Source organism: Scyliorhinus torazame, chromosome 4 (genome assembly GCF_047496885.1).
Source record: "Scyliorhinus torazame isolate Kashiwa2021f chromosome 4, sScyTor2.1, whole genome shotgun sequence".
Taxonomy (NCBI): Eukaryota; Metazoa; Chordata; class Chondrichthyes; order Carcharhiniformes; family Scyliorhinidae; genus Scyliorhinus; species Scyliorhinus torazame.
The window spans coordinates 113620033-113638754 of NC_092710.1; the positions used below are offsets into that span (position 1 = coordinate 113620033).

General features: G+C 45.3%; 1 protein-coding gene across 5 annotated transcripts in view; it reads left to right on the forward strand.

Moving 5' to 3' along the window:
- Positions 1–18722, forward strand: part of ggps1 (geranylgeranyl diphosphate synthase 1) — a 110548-nt gene that overhangs the window by 64509 nt on the left and 27317 nt on the right. For 3 of the 5 annotated variants that reach the window (XM_072498505.1, XM_072498506.1, XM_072498507.1), the window contains one exon: positions 17744–17814. The exons of the other annotated variants lie outside the window; for them this stretch is intronic. In XM_072498505.1, coding sequence (XP_072354606.1) covers positions 17744–17814 — 71 coding nt within the window. The remainder of the gene's footprint in view (positions 1–17743; positions 17815–18722) is intronic. 5 annotated transcript variants of the gene reach the window in all.

Genomic DNA, 18722 nt, shown 5'->3' on the forward strand with positions numbered 1-18722 from the left:
ACCCAGTGGTGGCGGCAACATTAAGTATCTGGTGGCAATGGAGGCGACAGAGGGGTGTGTTGGGAGACTCGGTTTGGTCCCCGATCAGGAACAACCATAGGTTTACCCCAGGGAGGTTGGACGGAGGGTTCCAGAGCTGGCACCGGGCAGGAATTAGGAGAGTGGGAGACTTATTTATAGATGGGACGTTTGCGAGCTTGGGAGCGCTAGAGGAAAAGTATGAGTTGTCCCCGGGGAATATCTTTCGGTATATGCAGGTGAGAGCATTCACGAGACAACAGGTGAGGGAATTTCCGCTGCTCCCGACACAAGGGATCCAGGACAGGGTGCTTTCGGGAAAATGGGAAGAAGAGCTCGGGGAGGAGGGTTTGTGGGCTGATACCCTAAGTAGGGTAAATTCCTCTTCCTCGTGTGCCAGGCTTAGCCTGGTCCAATTTAAGGTGCTACATAGAGCACACATAACGGGAGCGAGGTTGAGCAGGTTCTTCGGAGTGGAGGACAAATGCGGGAGGTGCGGGGGAAGCCCGGCGAACCACACACATGTTTTGGTCGTGTCCGGCACTGGAGGGGTATTGGAGGGGAGTGGCGGGAGTGATCTCGAAGGTGGTGAAGGTCCGGGTCAAGCCAAGCTGGGGGTTAGCTATATTTGGGGTAGCGGATGAACCGGGAGTGCAGGAGGCGAAAGAGGCCGATATTGTGGCCTTTGCGTCCCTCGTTGCCCGGCGTAGGATTTTACTCATGTGGAAGGAAGCGAAATCCCCCCGGCGTGGAGGCCTGGATAAACGATATGGCAGGGTTCATAAAACTGGAGCGGATGAAGTTTGCGCTGAGAGGATCGGCTCAGGGGTTCTCCAGGCAGTGGCAACCGTTCCTCAACTATCTAGCGGAACGTTAGGGGGAAAATAGATAGCCAGCAGCAGCCCGGGGGGGGGGGGGGGGTAAATTGTTTGTGTTCTAGATGGGGTGAGGGGGCGGGGGTTATTTTGTTAGTTCACTATTTTATTTTAACAATGTTATCTACCAGTTATCATGTTACCATTTTTGTTGATTTGTAAGGGGGAAAAATTGTGTTCGAAAACTTTAATAAAAATATATATTTTTTAAAAGGTGAGAGCTAGAAGCGCAAATAGCTGTGTGGGAAGATAAAGTATTGTCACTGGTGGAAATGTGGCTTTAAAAATGGCGAGGACTGTTCCAAGAGAGAATGTTCAGAAGCGGTAGGGGAAAAGGGAGATGGCATGTATTGATTGGGAAAGTGCTGCAATCTTGGTAAGAAGACGCAAGGACAGAATCCATTTGATTAGAATTGAGAAGCAAAAAGCCATTATCACACTATTCGAGGTAAATGGCGCAGGAAAGATGGAGGAGCAAATCTGCAGGGAAATCCGATGTGAGAGAACAATAGAGTGGTGATATTGGGGCACTTTAATATTACTTGACCTCTGGTTCCCAAACTGGGTGAGCACGTGGGAACTTTTAATTATTGCCAGATTAATATATGTCTAGATATGGCTGAAAAATACTTAATTACATTCGATTTGTGTTCGCACCTATTTCACAACTAAAAAGGGGGCATCAACATTGAGAATATTTGGACATCTTGGAAGGCCCTTCGGGGTTCAGCAGCTTGGGAAACCCTGTTCCTCCCAAATAACAATATTGGGATAAGAGTAAGCAGAGGTAGGAATTTCTGAAGTGTTCCAAGATATTCTTGGTCCAACTGGAAAGGAGGCATTTCTGGGTTTGGTGCTGGAAAATGAGGTGGGCAAGAGAAGCATTTGTCTGTGGGCGAACACATGGGAGTGATCATCATATTATAAAGTTTATATTAGTAATGGAGAGCAGCAAGGGGCAATTTGAAGTAAGCTTCTAAATTGGAGGAAGGCAAACTTCCAACGGACTGAGAAGGGATCTAACCAGGGTAACATGGAACCAAAGGCAGGCATGGAAAAGAGAATGGGGAACAATGGGTGAGCCTTTAAGGAGGATATGTCTGAATATTCCAACAACAGGGAAAGGTAGGGGACCACAGCCGGGGCTCCTTTCTTAACAAAGGAGCGAAAGAATATGATGAAACAAAAAATGGGTGTATGGTACACGCGAAATCCAGACCAACCACAATAGAGTGAGAGAAGGAATAAGGAGAAAATAAGAAAGACTGGGAGAGAGAAGAGGAGTATTGAATGGCAGTTAACATAAAAGGGAATCCAAAAATCCTCTGCCAGCATGTAAACTGTAAGGGGCGGAATGGGTTTCATTCGGGCCAAAGAGGGTGACTTCTAACTCAAAATGTGCGAATGAGGCTAGAATAGTGAAGTATTTTGTATTGGTGTTTACTAAGAAAGAGGATGCTTTCAAATTATCAGTCGAAGCAGAGCTGGTAGAGGGAATGATGCAGCAAAAATTGATAGGAAGGATGTACTCTAGGCTGGCTGTGGCAAGTGGGTAAGTCGCTTGTTTCAGGTGGCTTGTATCACAGGCTGTTAATGGGAGTGGAGATAGTGGAGGGCTTTCCATAATCTTTCAAATGTCCCAGATACAGCTACTAGAGGACTAGAGAGTGCAAATGTGACTCTTATTGGTGGAGTTTTCGGGGTTAATTAAGGAAAGCCAGCACAGATCTGCAAAAGGCCAAGATTGTGCTTGATTAATTACATTTTTTGAAGGTGGTTGATGGGAATACAACAGCTGTTGTCTATGTGGATTTTTCAGAAGGTGTTTGCCGAGCTACTGCATAGAAGGCTGGTTCACAAAAACAGAGACTTTGGAATAGGAGGGTCAGCAGTAGCTTGGAATAAAAGAAGTTTGGGGGCAAAATGGTGAACTGTTGTAAATGGCTATTTTTTAGATTAGAGGGTGGTCTTTCCCGAAGGCCAGTGCTGGAACCACTGATTTTTAAAAAATTAATAAAAATGATATGGATACTAGTTCTGCAGTTTGCCAATGATACCAAAATTGGAGATGTGGCAAACAGCGGAATGATAATTAACTGCAACAGAACGTAGACCAGTAGAATGAACAGGCAAGTGGCAGAGAGTATTTAATATACAAGCGAGTGATACATTTTGGTTGAAGGCATAGGGACATTTTGGTAGAAGGCATAGGGACTTAATGGCACAGTTGCAAAGTGTGAAGGGACTTAATGGAACAGTTGCAAAGTGTGAAGGGACAGAGTGGCTTGGGGGCTCATGTGCATTGACCCCTGAAGATGGCTGGACATATTGCGAGAGTAGTTGACAAAGCACATGGGATCCTGGGCTTTGTAAATAGAGGCATTGAGTACAGAAGCTGTGCCCTCCCTTTTATAAATCTATAGTTAGGCTGTAACTAGAGTATTTCAACCACCTGATGGTCCTTGAGAGGGTGTGGAAGAGACTTGGCAGAAATTGAATTTTGCTACGCACTTGGTTAGAGAAGCTAAGGTTGATGAAGAGCATTTTAATAGGTGTCCAAGGTTATGACAGGGTTCGATAAGGATGACATGGGAAGCTGTTCCCGTTGGCTGATGAAAGAACTACCAACTGGTACAGATTTGAGCGAGGCGCGAGGAAGAATGTTGTTATGTAGTGAGTGGTAATAACTTAGAACTTGCTGTCCATGTTAGTGGTGGAAGCAGAGATGATCACTTTTCCAAAGAGGAAATCTGGTGGGAACGTGAAAAATAAATCTGCAGACCTATGGGAATAGAAAAAGGGAATGGACTGACTGGATTGCTCTACTGAGAGCTGGCATTAACATTTAAAAAAATTTAAAGTACCCAATTCATTTTTTTCCCCCCAATTAAGGGGCAATTTAGCATGGCCAATCCACCTACCCTGCACATTTTTCCATACAAACACGGGAAGAATGTGCAAACTCCACACGGTCAGTGAGCGACCTAGGGCGCGGATCGAACCTGGGACCTCGGCGGCATGAGGCAGCAGTGCTAAGAGAGCTGGAATGAAAATGGTGGGATGAATGGTTGACCTTTATGCCATTAGGACTCCTGGGTCCAAACAGCAGCCACTTTTGATCTCTTCTGGTCATCTCCATCAGCTAGATTCATGGAAGACTTAAATCAAATCTAGGGAGGCTGCTACTGAGTGACCTTTGGCTTTTCCCAATTCCTCATTGGAATAAGCCTCGACTGTACCTGAAACATCTCCTCTTTAAAGGTAGCCCATTCTTTGCCTACAGTTTGCCCATAAATCCCTGATTGCAGCTCTCCGGAGACATCTGGGGCGGGATTCGCTGGGGGGGGGGGGGCGTGAATCCCGCCCCCGCTGGCTGCCGAATTTTCCGAATGGCCGTCCGTTTTTGATTTTGCCGGTCCCACCGCGTAAATTAGAGTAGGTCCTTACCGGCGGCAACTGGCTGCGCGGGTGGCCTCCGGGGTCCTCGGGGGGGGGGGGGGGGGGAAGAGAGAGAGATCTGGCCCCGGATGTTGCCCCTACGGTGGTCTGGCCCGCGTTCGGGGCCCACCGATCTGCGGGCGGACCTGTGCCGTGGGGGCACTCTATTCTTCCGCACTGGCGGCTCTAGCAGTCCGCCATTGCCGGTGCAGAGACAAAGCCCTCTGTGCATGTGCTGGGATGACGCCAGCATACGCTGGCGCTCCCGCGCATGCGCCAACTCACGCCGGTTGGCGTGGGGTCAAGCGCCTTCCCGCTGGCCGGCGCGGCGCAAACCACTCCACGGCCGGCCTAGCCCCTGAAGGTGCGGAGGATTCCGCACCTTTGGGGCGGCCCGACGCCGGAGTGGTTCACGCCACTCCTTCCTTCCGGAGTTGCCCGCCCTGCCGAATACGGCAGAATCCCGCCCCTGTTCTCCATGAACGGTGGTAATTGGTTGTGCTCCAATTAAGTAATTTTATTCTAGATTATTCCTTGTTCTTTTCCGCAGCCAATCTTAACCATACGATTCTATGATCACTAAATGTTTCCCTAATAATACTTGATCCTTCTCATTCCCAAAACCATATCCAGACTTGTCTGCCTCTTTGAGCTGAAATATTGCAGATCACATTTCAGATACTTGTTTGCATTACACCCTGCCTTCTTGATCCTTTATGCCAATAGTATCTCAGTCTATATTAGGATAATTGAAGTCCTCCATATCGCTACTCTATCTTTCTTGCAATCCTCTGTAATTTATCTTCCCCCTAGATGATGGCTTGTGGAGTACGTCCAGTGATATAAAGGTACTCTACTGTTAACTAACTAAATAGATTCTGGCCTGACTTGCCCAGGGCATCCTCTCTCTCTAGCACTTTAATATTCTCCTTAATCATGAGAGCCTCCCCTCCTCTCAATTCCTTCACCATCTTTCCTAAATATCTTTTATCCTGGAATATTAGTCCTCAGTCCTAATCTTTTTTTCTGAGCCAGTTCTCCATTATCAGCAAGGTATAATATTCCCAAGTGGCTCTTTGGGCAACATCTCACCAAACTTATTTATCTCACCTCCTCCTGTATTTGCATAGATGCACTGCAAATGTAATTTTGGCCGCCTTATATTCCCATTTAGTCTGACCCCTATTTCTTTACTTGTTATTTGTCTCTTCCAATCATTTGTGCACCTAGTTTCTCTTTTCTAATGGTACTTGCTGCTTCCCATCTCTCTACCAAATGGGTTTAAACCTTCTACCAACAATAGCAAACATCCTTGCAAGGACATTGGATTCAGCTTGTGGAGATGCCACTTGCCCCAGGAGTGATTTTTCTGCCTTTGCAATTGGTACTGATGTGGGCTATGCCCTCTGGCTGCTCACCCTGCCTCCTCAATGTCCTGAAGCTGCTTGAAAACATCCTTCACCCTGGCACCAGGGAAGTAACATAGCATCTTCAAATCGTGTCTGTCTGCTTTGCGAATCATTTAGTCCCCTATCTTCCTCCTCCCCTATACAACTCGCGTCACCCAGGGTGCTGAGCACTTTCCCCTCACTGCACTCTCTCCAGAGAAAGTATCACCTTCAACAGTATTAACTGTTGGAGAAAATGGTGGATTCATGAACCAAATCCTGAACCCACAGCTCTTCTCTACAATGAGCACAGACTTGGCACTATTATTCTGGCAGCTGAAAGTTTATGTTCTTCCCATTTGTGATCACCCTCTTCATTTTCAAATTTACATATTCAACATTTTGCAGGGCCTCAAGGAATGTCTGATCGGTGCAGTGACTACAGCCTCTCATTTTCGAGATGTAACTTTGGGCAATAAACTGAGTCTGTGGTAGACTGAGCCCTTTCCTAGTGCACGTAAATTGAATTGGCACATGGGTTTGTGCATGCACTGTCACAAACATCTTTGAACTAGATCATCATAATAATTGGGGCAGCACGGTAGCACAGTGGTTAGCATTGGTGCTTCACAGCGCCAGGGACCTGGGTTCAAATCCCAACTTGGGTCACTGTCTGTGCGGAGTCTGCACGTTCTCCCCCTGTCTGCGTGGGTTTCCTCCGGGTGCTCCAGTTTCCTCCCACAGTCCAAAGTGTGCGGGTTAGGCGGATTGGTCACGCTAAATTGCCCCGTAGTGTCCAAACGTTAAGTGAGGTTACGGGGATAGGGTGGAGGTGTGGACTTGGGTAGGGTGCTCTTTCAAGGGCCGGTGTAGACTCCATGGGCCAAATAGCCTCCTTTTGCACTGTAAAGTCTATGATCATAAGAATGTGGCCTGCTGCCAGGGCATCCATGGGTTGGATTTGTCAACTCAATAGATGTTTTAGTGGAGGTAGCATCCGTTACTTTTATTTCGGTGCACCCTGTAAATCTAGCTTGACAGAAGGGAAAAGGTGGAGCAACACTGGATGATGTGCTCCATAATCCTTTTGGAGAAATCCAGAGATGATCTTACTCCCTTTTTTTCAAGCTTTGTTCCAGATTTGTTTGGGTAGTTTCTATTGTCAAGTGCTTTATCTTGGCCTCTGTGATGACACTGAAATAATTTGGGTCAGGCAACGAGGAAACTTGTTCCTTAGTTTACGTGCACTCTGACTATGCCAGTGATGGCTATAAAATTGTGTCTTGGGTTGTAATGTGTGGTACAAGACCTGAAATCTCAGCTTCTTTAAAACTGAGCTCCTTGTTGGGGTCTTCATTCACTCTCTCTGAGCACTTTTTCTGATGGGTCCTCTCCAGAATGAACAGTTCTATTGCTTGAAAGCTTCAAACGCTCATTTTCTTAGGAATTGGCAAGGGATGAGCATCGCCCAGCAGGTTCACAGCTGTCTGATCAGCAGCAATCAGCTGATTCCTGAAACAGCCAGACTAATCCATGCACACACCTGGCCCTCCACAATGACAGCTTGCATTTCCTTTTACATAGTGATACATCTCCAGGTGCATCACAAAAACTTTGTCAAGCAACATTTGACTTTATTTTTTATCTGTGGGATTGCCACATTGCAGGACTGATATTCAGGAAAGCTGGTCAGATCGGTGTGGTCCCCGATCAGGAATAACCATAGGTTTGTCCCAGGAAGGATGGACGGAGGGTTCCAGAGCTGGCATCAGGCAGGAATTAGGAGATTGAGAGACTTGTTTATTGATGGGGAGTTTGCAAGCCTGGGAGCGCTGGAGGAAAAGTATGAGTTGCCCCCGGGGAATATCTTTAGATATATGCAAGTGAGGGCGTTTACGAGGCAACAGGTGAGGGAATTTCCGCTGCTCCCGACACACGGGATCCAGGATAGAGTGCTTTTCGGGGGTATGGGTCGGGGAGGGCAAAGTGTCCGAAATATATCAGGAGATGAGAGACTAAGGGGAGGCGCTGGTAGAGGAGCTGAAAGGAAAATGGGAAGAAGAGCTGGGGGAGGAGATTGAGGAGGGTCTGTGGGCTGATGCCCTAAGTAGGGTAAATTCCTCTTTCTCGTGTGCCAGGCTTAGCCTGATACAATTCAAGGTTCTACACCGAGCACACATGACGGGAGCAAGACTGAGCAGGTTCTTCGGAGTGGAGGACAGGTGCGGGAGGTGCTTGTGAAGCCCGGCGAACCACACACATATGCTCTGGTCGTGTCCGGCACTGGAGGGGAGTGGCAAGAGTGATTTCAAAGGTGGTGACGGTCCGGGTCAGGCCAGGCTGCGGGTTAGCTATATTTGGGGTAGCGGAAGAGCTGGGAGTGCAGGAGGCGAAAGAGGCTGATAATCTGGCCTTTGCGTCCCTGGTAGCCCGGCGAAGGATTTACTTGTGTGGAAGGAAGCGAAACCCCCCGGTGTGGAGGCCTGGATAAATGACATGGCAGGGTTCATAAAACTGGAACGGATGAAGTTTGCGTTGAGAGGATCGGCTCAGGGGTTCTCCAGGCAGTGGCAACCGTTCCTTGACTATCTCGCGGAACGTTAAGGGAAAATAGATCGTCAGCAGCAGCCCAGAGAGGGGGTTACTTTGCTAGTTCACTATTTTATTTAAATAATGTTACTTATTAGTTATTGTGTTATCTCTTATGTTAATTTGTAAAGTGGAAAAATTGTGTTTGAAAACTTTAATAAAATATTTGTTTTTTTACAAAAAGGAAAGCTGGTCAAAGGTAGCTTTTATCATAGCATTTCCAGTGCAGAAGGCACCAGTGCACCAATTAGATTTTATGCGGCATCTTAAAGGAGGAAAGAGAGGCGGAGAAGTGAAATTTCAGAGCTTGGGGTCTAGGCAGCTGAAGGCCTGGATGCCGGTGATGGAGCAATTAAAATCATGGATGCTCAAGAGACCCGAATTGGAAGTTTGTGGAGATCTTGCAAGGCTTTTTTTGTTTTCTGTTGTATAGGCTGGAGGTGGTTACAAAGGGCAGCAAGGGTGAAGCCATGGAGTGATCTGAAAATGAGGATAAGAATTTTAAAATAATTGGGACAGGAGACAAAATAGGACAACAGACACGGGTGATGTGTAAATGGGGCATGGCAAGTATATGGGGAGCATTCTTTTTGATTCGAAGCAGAGAAAATGGGAGTAGAAATAGGCCGTTGGCCCTTCGAGCCTGCCCTACCATTCATTATGATCATGGCTGATCATCCAACTTGGTTACTGTTCCCACTTTCAAAAGTTCAGATCTCACCATGACAGCTCTGGAATTTAAATTCGATTTTCACTGCGGGTTTATTTAAATCGATTGCAGTAGGTTCCCGTTTTAACTTTGTTTCATTCCTGTTCTGACTTGGGCGTCACGTGACCTGATCGCCACTATTTTTGAGCAGTGCTCCTGCTCTGTGATCCCCCCTTCACTTTGTAGTTACCTTTGATCCAAAGCTGCTCCACTCTTCCCGTGTCTCACTGCTCATCTCCCCAAGCAAGGATTATAAAATATTTTAAAATTTAATTTTTTTCGTTTACAAATGTAGAAATGTAGCAGGTAAAGTATTTCACCTTAACAGGTTATAATGTTGTTCATATGAACATGCGAATTAGGAGCAGGAGTAGGTCATCGAGCCTTGATCATGGCTGATCTGATTGTAACTTCAGCCCCACATTTCTTCCTACCCCCAATAACCTTTCACCCCCTTTATTGATCAAGAATTTATCTAGCTCTGCCTTAAAATGCTCAGATATTCTGCTTCTACTGCCTCTGGAGGAAGTGAGATCCAGAGGCACTCAACCCTCTGAAAAAAACCTCTTCTCATCTCAGTTTTAAATGAGCGACTACTTATTTTTAACAGTGACTCCCTAGTTCTAGATTCTCCCACAAAAGGAAATATCCTCACCACATCCATCTTGTCAATACCCATCAGGATCTTAAAAGATTTTGATCAAGTTGCCTTCTACTCTTCTAAACTCTAGTGGATACAAAACCAACCTGTCCAACCTTTCTGCATAAGACAACCCGCACATCCTGCTGTATTCAAACTGAACTGTTTCAAACATATTTACATCTTTCCTCTGTACTGTGCACAATATCCAGATGTGGTCCCACCAATTCCCTGTACAACTGAAGCATAACCTCCCTACTTTTGTAATCCCTTGCAATAAGCAATAACATTCTGTTAGTTTTCCTAGTTACTTGTTTTATGTGCATACTAGCCGTTTGTGATTCGTGCACGACGACGCCCAGATCCCTCTGCACTTCAGACAGCGCTCTTATCTCTCACCAATTAGATAATGAGCTTTTCTATCTTGCTGCCAAAATGTGCAATTTCACATTCGCCCACATTATTCTCCATTTGCCAGATTTTTGCCCACTCACTTAACCTATCCATGTCCCTTTGCAGCCTCTTCACAACTTACTTTCCTACCTACCTTTGTGTCTTCAGCAAATTTAACAATTATACAGTCAGCAAATTTAGTAATCGAACCTTCCAGTCCCTTTATCCAAGTCATTTATGTAAATTGGAAAAAGTTGAGGCTCCAGCATTGATGTCTGTGGCACACCACTCGTCACATCCTGCCAACCTGAAAAAGACCCACCAACTATGTTTCCTGTTAGCCATGTAATCTTAGATCCAGGATTTTGGCCCAATAACCATAAAGAAATGACAACATAGTTTCAAGTTGGGGTGGTGTGTGGCTTGGAGGGGAACTTGCAGGTGGTGTTCCCTCATGTCTACTATCTTATTGGTAATGGTGGCCCTAAAGTTACTGGATTGTTGTGAAAACCCATCTGGTCCACCCTTTAGGGAAGGAAGTCTGCTGTCCTTGCCTGACCTGGCCTGTGTGTGACTCTAGACTCTTGGCATTGTCGCTGCCCTTTGAAATTGCTGAACAATCTGTTCTAATGTATCAAACAGAAGAAAAGTGCCTGAAAGAAAATGAAACCAGACGGATCACTGGTATTGACCAAGGCACCAGAAATGGGTCAAGACTCATCTGGCCCATCTATCTTGCAAAGTCATTCTGTCTAACCTCTGAGAACTTGTGCCAAAGTTGCTACTATTTAGCCTGGGCGAGCAACAGTCTGCAGCAGTTCATGTACCATCTAAAAGATGCACTACAGGACAGCACGGTGGCGCAGTGGGTTAGCCCTGCTGACTCACGGCGCCGAGGTCCCAGGTTCGATCCTGGCTCCGGGTCACTGTCCGTGTGGAGTTTGCACATTCTCCCCGTGTTTGTGTGGGTTTCGCCCCCGCAACCCAAAATGTGCAGGCTAGGTAGATTGGCCACACTAAATTGCCCCTTAATTGGAAAAAATGAATTGGTACTCTAAATTTGAAAAAATAAAATAAAAGATGCACTACAGCAGCTCACCAAGGCTCCTTCAAAATCACCATCCAGGCCTGCGAACTCTTACCATCTAGAAGGACAAGGTTGCAGCAGAAGCATGTGAACACCATCACCTGCAGGTTCCCCTCCCAAGTCCTACACCAATACTAGGAAATATATCATTATTCCTTCACTGGGTTAAAATCCTGGTATTCGCTCCAAGAGAAGCATTATGGGCATATCCATATCACATGGATTGCAATTTTCCAAGAGGGCGGCTCACCACGCCCATGGGCAATAAATTCTGGCCTTGCCAGAGATGCTGGAGTCCCATGAATTCATTATTTTTAGAGTGGGAGGAAATCTCTGCTTGTCCCGTACTAGATGTTAGATGAGCAGTCTCTCGGATTGGAGGCAGGGCAGAGATTGAGAATGGTGGTGAGCTGAGCTGAGTATCATCTCTGTAATTGTAGGACTTAATAATGTGTTTTGGGTGATGTCACTGATGACATGATGTCGGTGAGATGTTGAAGCAGGTTAAGGATGGAATCTTTGAGGGACTCTGGAGGGAACGTTGTTGGAATGACCAGGGAAGCTGTCACGAGTGGTTGTCTGGCTGTGACTGGATAGATAGGAATGGAACTAAATGAGTGCAGCCCCAACCAGCTGGACAGTGGAAGTGTTAGAGTATGGTACAATCAACTGTTTCAAAGGCTGAAGCACAAGCTGGAATAATTGACCTCGTCACAAATGACATTCAATGTGACTGACCTTGGTGAGCCATTTCACTGCAGTGGCAGGGTTGGAAACCTGATTGGTGGGATTCAAGCGTGGAGTTTGGGGAAAGGTGGATTTGAGAGGCAACAACATATTGAAGGCCTTGAGGAACGGGAGGTGGATTTGAGGTGCTCGGGTGTGTTTTTTTATATATTAAGGGGAGCTATGTGCTGCTGCCTGCAACAAGAGCTCTTGATCATCTTAACTGTGCTGCCATGTATTATTTCACTGGGACCTTGGCACATCTTGATTGTTCACTCCCTGGCACTTTAATAGCACAGGGCCATGAGGAGACCATTCAGCCCCATGAATCTGTTCCACAAATTCATTAGATCATGAATGAACTGTACCTTTGCTCCATTTACCCACCTTGGTTCTGTCGTCCTCGATGCCCTTGTCTAACAAAACACTGATTAATTTAGTTTTGACCCGGAGCCAGGATCGAACCTGGGACCTCGGCACCGTGAGGCAACAGGGCTAATCCACTGCGCCACCGTGCTTTTTGTGAGGGTGCATGTTCCAGATTTCCGGTGTCTCTAATGTGAAGAAATGCTTCCTGACATCAAACCCTGAATGGCCTGTCCCTAATTTAAGCTTATGCCCTCTTGTTCCAGTTTCTCCCCACCAGTTGCAATTGTTTCCCATATCAAATTCTTTAATCATTTTAAATGCCTCAATTCGATCACCCCTAAATTTTCTATTTGAGGAAAAGCAAGCCTTGCTGATGCAACCTGTCCTCATCATTGAAATTTTTAAACTTGGGGCTGGAACCCACCGCTGCCTGGCCTCGCCCGCACTGAATTCAGAGGGTGTTCTCTGACTGTTCAATAAGTTCTGCCTGCAGTTTAGTTGAAGTGTCAGTATGAGAAAGGTATGGTTCAGTCCCTGCTGTTAATATGTGATTGTGATTTGCCTGGTCTGTGGAATAGCCAGTATAATGAGGTACTACCTCAGTAGAGTACAACACCTATTGAAGACATGTACGACATTTACTTACGATTTCTCTTATGCAGGAGACACTTGAAACAGCTACTATTTTACAAGTACTTCTGGTAGTTTTATGCATTTGGTGCAGTAAACAAAATTTGATCCAGTGAGTGAATGTAGCTGTTTTTGCCTGAAATGCAGCACTAAATACAATCTTTCAATTGGTGTGTGAAAATGGTGTGTGGTTGTGTAAGTAATGGGGAACGTGTCTAGGAAGATGCACTGTTGTTACTTGTTCGAACAGGGGTCTTGGGAGGGAAGGCAGAGGGCAGAGATTTTTAAATAAACAAGATTATTTTTAGAATAACTTCTGAAGATCTGGGTTCAGCTGCGATTCAGTCAGAGAGAAGTCTGGAAAATGAGTTGGAAACATCTTTGGTCACTACAGCTCTGCATGAGGAATTTAGAAGAATTATGTTTCTCCGTGTACAGTGTTCTTTGAATGCACGTGAATGCAGAATATTGTTTGGTGCCTTAAACCGGATCTTACCGCCCTGTTTATTGAAACTGGTGTCTGGTAATTACAGCCCACACTCAATCAAAGGCAAAACTGGTTTTGTTTCCACTAGAATTTATTTCCCCGTTTTCGTCTTCGACTGGAGTGTTGCACCAGTTTTGGCCTCCACACTTCAGGAAAGTTGTGAAGGCATTCGAGTACAGATAAGATCCATGAGATTGGTTCCAGGGATGAGGAACTTCAGTTATGTAGGTAGATTGGAGAAGTTGGGACTGTTTTCTCTTGGAGGAAGGAATGTTAAGACCAGATCTGGTAGAGGTATTGAAAATCACGAGTGGTCTGGACAGAGAAAATGGGGTGAACTGTTCCTACTCGAAGGATAAAGAATGAGGGTGCACAGACCGGGATAACTGGCAAATGGAGACATGAGGAAAAACTATTTCATGGGGCAAGTGGTTAACATCTAGTATGTGCTGCCTGACGAAAGTGTGGTGGAGGTTCAGTTAAGAGGGAATTGGAAATTTGAATATTATCTGAAAGGGAAGATTACAGGATTGTGCGAAAGTGGGGGAAAATGTCACTAGATGAATTGCTCATTTGGAGAATTGGTACGGACACCAAAGAGCACGTCAGTGCTGTAACCATTCTGTGACTAAATGGTAAAGTGGTGGACTGGGGAATGGACTTTGTTGTAATTTTGCCTTTGTGAATGGACTTGATGCTGTTTTGTGGGAGAAGAAATGATTTGAAAGCCTTTGTGCTGTAATTATTTCCAGGATTAAACTTTTGCGTTAAAGGTAATATCACAATTGTTCCTGATCCAGGGCTGCCCATTGGCATTCACTGTGGTACCTGCAAATGACCCCTAAAGTGGTAATTCCTCTCTGCCGAGATTCCTTAAATACACTTTTTTTAAGGCTATATCGAAGCAGCTGGAGTTTGTCCGAAGCCTGATTCTTGTAGCTTATTCCAGAAAATGGATATGGTGTTGTGCTAGTTGCTGGCCTGGTAATAATTCAGCGAACAGGAGTTCAAGTCCAACCACAATTTCAACATTTGAACTAAATCAAAGTTTTACAAAAGAAATCTGTCCAGATTCAGCGCAGACTTGAAGCCTACTTCCTATGCTGGATGCTATGAAATCTGGAAAGCTAGTGTCAGTAAAATTAACCATGCAGCTGTCAGATTGTTGTAAAACCCAACTGGTTCACTGATGTCACTGTAGGAAAGGAAACCTGACCACTCGAGTAATGTCTGCTTAATTGACAATCTATTAATTAACTTGAACCGCCTTCGCCATCATGTACATAGGTTTCCCCCTGTGGTCTAGTGGCATAGATCCTGAACTGGAATCCACAAACCTAGGGTAATGCTCTGGCTCCAGGCTCAAATCCCATCATAGAACATAGAACATTACAGCGCAGTACAGGTCCTTCGGCCCTCGATGTTGCGCCGACCTGTGAAACCACTCTAAAGCCCATCTACACTATTCCCTTATCATCCATATGTCTATCCAATGACCATTTGAATGCCCTTAGTGTTGGTGAGTCCACTACTGTTGCAGGCAGGGCATTCCATGCTCTTACTACTCTCTGAGTAAAGGACCTACCTCTGACATCTGTCTTACATCTATCTCCCCTCAATTTAAAGCTATGTCCCCTCGTGCTAGACATCACCATCCGAGGAAGAAGGCTCTCGCTGTCCACCCTATCCAATCCTCTGATCATCTTGTATGCCTCAATTAAGTCACCTCTTAACCTTCTTCTCTCTAATGATAACAGCCTCAAGTCCCTCAGCCTTTCCTCATAAGATCTTCCCTCCATACCAGGCAACATTCTGGTAAATCTCCTCTGCACCCTTTCCAATGCTTCCACATCCTTCCTATAATGAAATGAAATGAAAATCGCTTATTGTCACAAGTAGGCTTCAATGAAGTTACTGTGAAAAGCCCCCAGAATTGCACGGAATACTCCAAATGCGGCCGCACCCAGAGTTTTGTACAGCTGCAACATGCCCTCATGGCTCCGAAACTCAATCCCTCTACCAATAAAAGCTAACACACCGTACGCCTTAACAACCCTCTCAACCTGGGTGGCAACTTTCAGGGATCTATGTACATGGACACCAAGATCTCTCTGCTCATCCACACTGCCAAGCATCTTACCATTAGCCCAGTACTCTGTCTTCCTGTTATTCCTTCCAAAATGAATCACCTCACACTTTTCTGCATTAAACTCCATTTGCCAACACTCAGCCCAGCGCTGCAGCTTATCTATGTCCCTCTGTAACTTGTAACATCCGTCCGCACTGTCCACAACTCCACCGACTTTAGTGTCATCTGCAAATTTACTCACCCATCCTTCTACACCCTCCTCCAGGTCATTTATAAAGATGACAAACCGCAGTGGCCCCAAAACAGATCCTTGTGGTACACCACTAGTAACTGGACTCCAGTCTGAACACTTCCCATCAACCACCACCCTTTGTCTTCTTCCAGCTAGCCAATTTCTGATCCAAACTGCTAAATCACCCTGAATCCCATGCCTCCGTATTTTCTGCAATAGCCTACCGTGGGGAACCTTATCAAACACTTTACTGAAATCCATATACACCACATCAACTGCTTTACCTTCATCCACCTGTTTGGTCACCTCCTCAAAGAACTCAATTAAGGTTTGTGAGGCACGACCTACCCTTCACAAAACCGTGTTGACTATCTCTAATCAAATTATTCTTTTCCAGATAATTATACATCCTATTTCTTATAAATCTTTCCAAGATTTTGCCCACAACAGAAGTAAGGCTCACTGGTCTATAGTTACCAAGTAAATCGATGGAGCAAATAGGCAAGTCCTTGACAGAGGAGCTATTCTAACACCAGCCAGACACGACTACTCTTTATACCTCTCTGATTCAAAGAAGGGCTGGAGTCTCAACTCGGCTATTCTCTCCAAAAATGCTGCCTGAACAGCACGGTGTTCTCGGCTTTTTCTGTTTTTATTTTAGATTTTAAACATTTTCACCTATTGATGTTAAGGAAGTTTTTCAAGGAAGTTTTTATCAAGACCACAATAAGAAACAACAGTAATCCTCACTTAGAAATAGGGTGGCATGGTGGCATAGTGGTTAGCACTGCTGCCTACGTCGCCAAGGATCCGGGTTCAAATCCCGGCCCTGGGTCACTGTCTGTTTGCACATTCACCACGTGTTTGCATGGGTTTTACCCCCACAACCCAAAGATGTGCAGGGTAGGTGGATTGACCATGCTAAATTGCCCCTTAATTGGGGAAGAGAAAAAAATTGGAATAATTGGGTGCTCTAAACTTATTTTTTTTAAATCCTCACTTAGAAAGATACAGGTGATGAAGGAAAGCCAATTATTTGAGAAAATAGCAGTGTATTAATTGAAATACAGTGAATGTTGTAGTTTGGGTTTGGGAAAGTTTTGACAAAGAGACACTTAGGAAACTTGTTCATAATATGAAGGCCCAGACTATACATGGAATGTGGGAATGTGGCAGCATGGATAAGAAGTTGGCTGGAGTATAGAAGGCAGATAATTGCTGGACTGGACATAAAAATTATGGTGGCTCCCTAGTAGTCAGCATGAGGACTCTGATCTGGTCATGGGTATATGCGGCATGCCGCCAAAATATACAGATGACGATTGCCTTCCGGTGACGGCTATGAACTATCGATCGCACACAAGATAGTTCCTGGTTCGAGGCTTCGGTTTTGACCCTTTCTAGCCGGCTCATGGGCACCTTGCTTGTAAAAAGTGCAAAATAAGTGGGAGGAGTTGCTTTCTCCTCCAAAGTGAAATATCGCGGGCTACAACACCTGGCAAAAGTCGAGTGAAGGTTCAAGAGGTGGAGGATCCGCGTGGTGTAGTGAGCTGAAAACCATAGTGTCCGATGACTGTATGATGTATGGCAACCGCTCCCAAATTACAGCCTCCACCACCTAGAATAACAAGTGCATGTGAAAATTAGCAGCTCCTAAGTTATACACCATCCTGACTTGGACGTGTGCCAACCATTACTTCATTGTCGTAGGGTCAAAATTGTGTAATTGCCTACCTAACAGCCCTGCAGTAATAACTTCACACGGACTGCAGCAGTTCAAAAAGGTAGCTCGCCGCCGCTTTCTCTGGGGTGCTGGGCATTAATAATGATGACTTCCTTTAAAACTGTTGTTGCATATGTTTGCAATATTTTCTGTTAGTTAAGCAGATGCTGCTGAAATGTACTTGTTGGTTCTAATTAATAATAGTACTGCACAAGAGGTAAAATTATTAACCAGATTAATAATGGACTCGTATAGTGTTCATTTGGGTTCGGAGCTAATCTCTGGATAAAACCTGATAGATACCTGTTACCATAAAGTTACAACAAGTGCATCTTTTTACTTTGAATTAGGAAAGCAAGTGCGAACTAAGCTTTCACAAGCCTTTAACCACTGGTTGAATGTCCCAGAAGAGAAATTAAAGGTAAGAGTTCTTGCATTTTATTCATCATAAAGACATTCAAAATGTTGGTTTGTTTTGCAAAATAGTTTGATGGCTATTAGAAATAATAGATTGCAATGGTGGTTAGCACTGCTGCCTCACGGCGCTGAGGTCCCAGGTTCAATCCTGGCTCTGGGTCACTGTCCGTGTGGAGTTTACACATTCTCCCATTGTTTGTGTGGGTTTCGCCTCCACAACCCAAAGATGTGCAGGGTAGGTGGATTGGCCACGCTAAAAATTGCCCCTTAATTATAAAAAATGAATTGGGTGCTTTTCAAAAAAGAAATAATAGATGGAAAAACTGGTGAATGTTGTCCCTGCTTCCACTACCCAGAAGAAGAAAAAAATACTGATTTGTTATGTTCTAGGTGTAACATAAGCGGCTTCCTTGTGGTGCACTTGACAAAGGAAGGTTCATACGTGGAGACAACTTCAACACGTTTATTAAACTATTTACACTTCTATTACTCGGGTTCGACACTACTGCTAATCCTACTATAGCTACCCAGACTGACTAACCAGTTGCTGCAATCCACGTGGTGGGAGTGATATTGAATCAACCCTGTCTGTACTCACTGACTGTCTCCACTGGAAAGAGGCAGATCATATGTGTGGTGTCCTTTATATATGGGTTGGTGTAATGCCCTCCTCTGGTCGTGTCACCTCTTGTGTGTATCGTGAATGTCCATCGGTCGTGTCCTATCTAACTGATCGTGTGTGTGTGGGTGGGTGGGGGGGGGGGGTGTGGGTGGGGGGGGTGGGGGGGGGGTGTGGGTGGGGGGGGGTGCCAAAGGGCCTTTCTGTGTTCTTTGTATAACGGCTGTTAATCAAAACACTGTAGTTAGTGGTCTTTCTGCCAATGCAAAGTTTCTCTCTATCTATTGTATCAA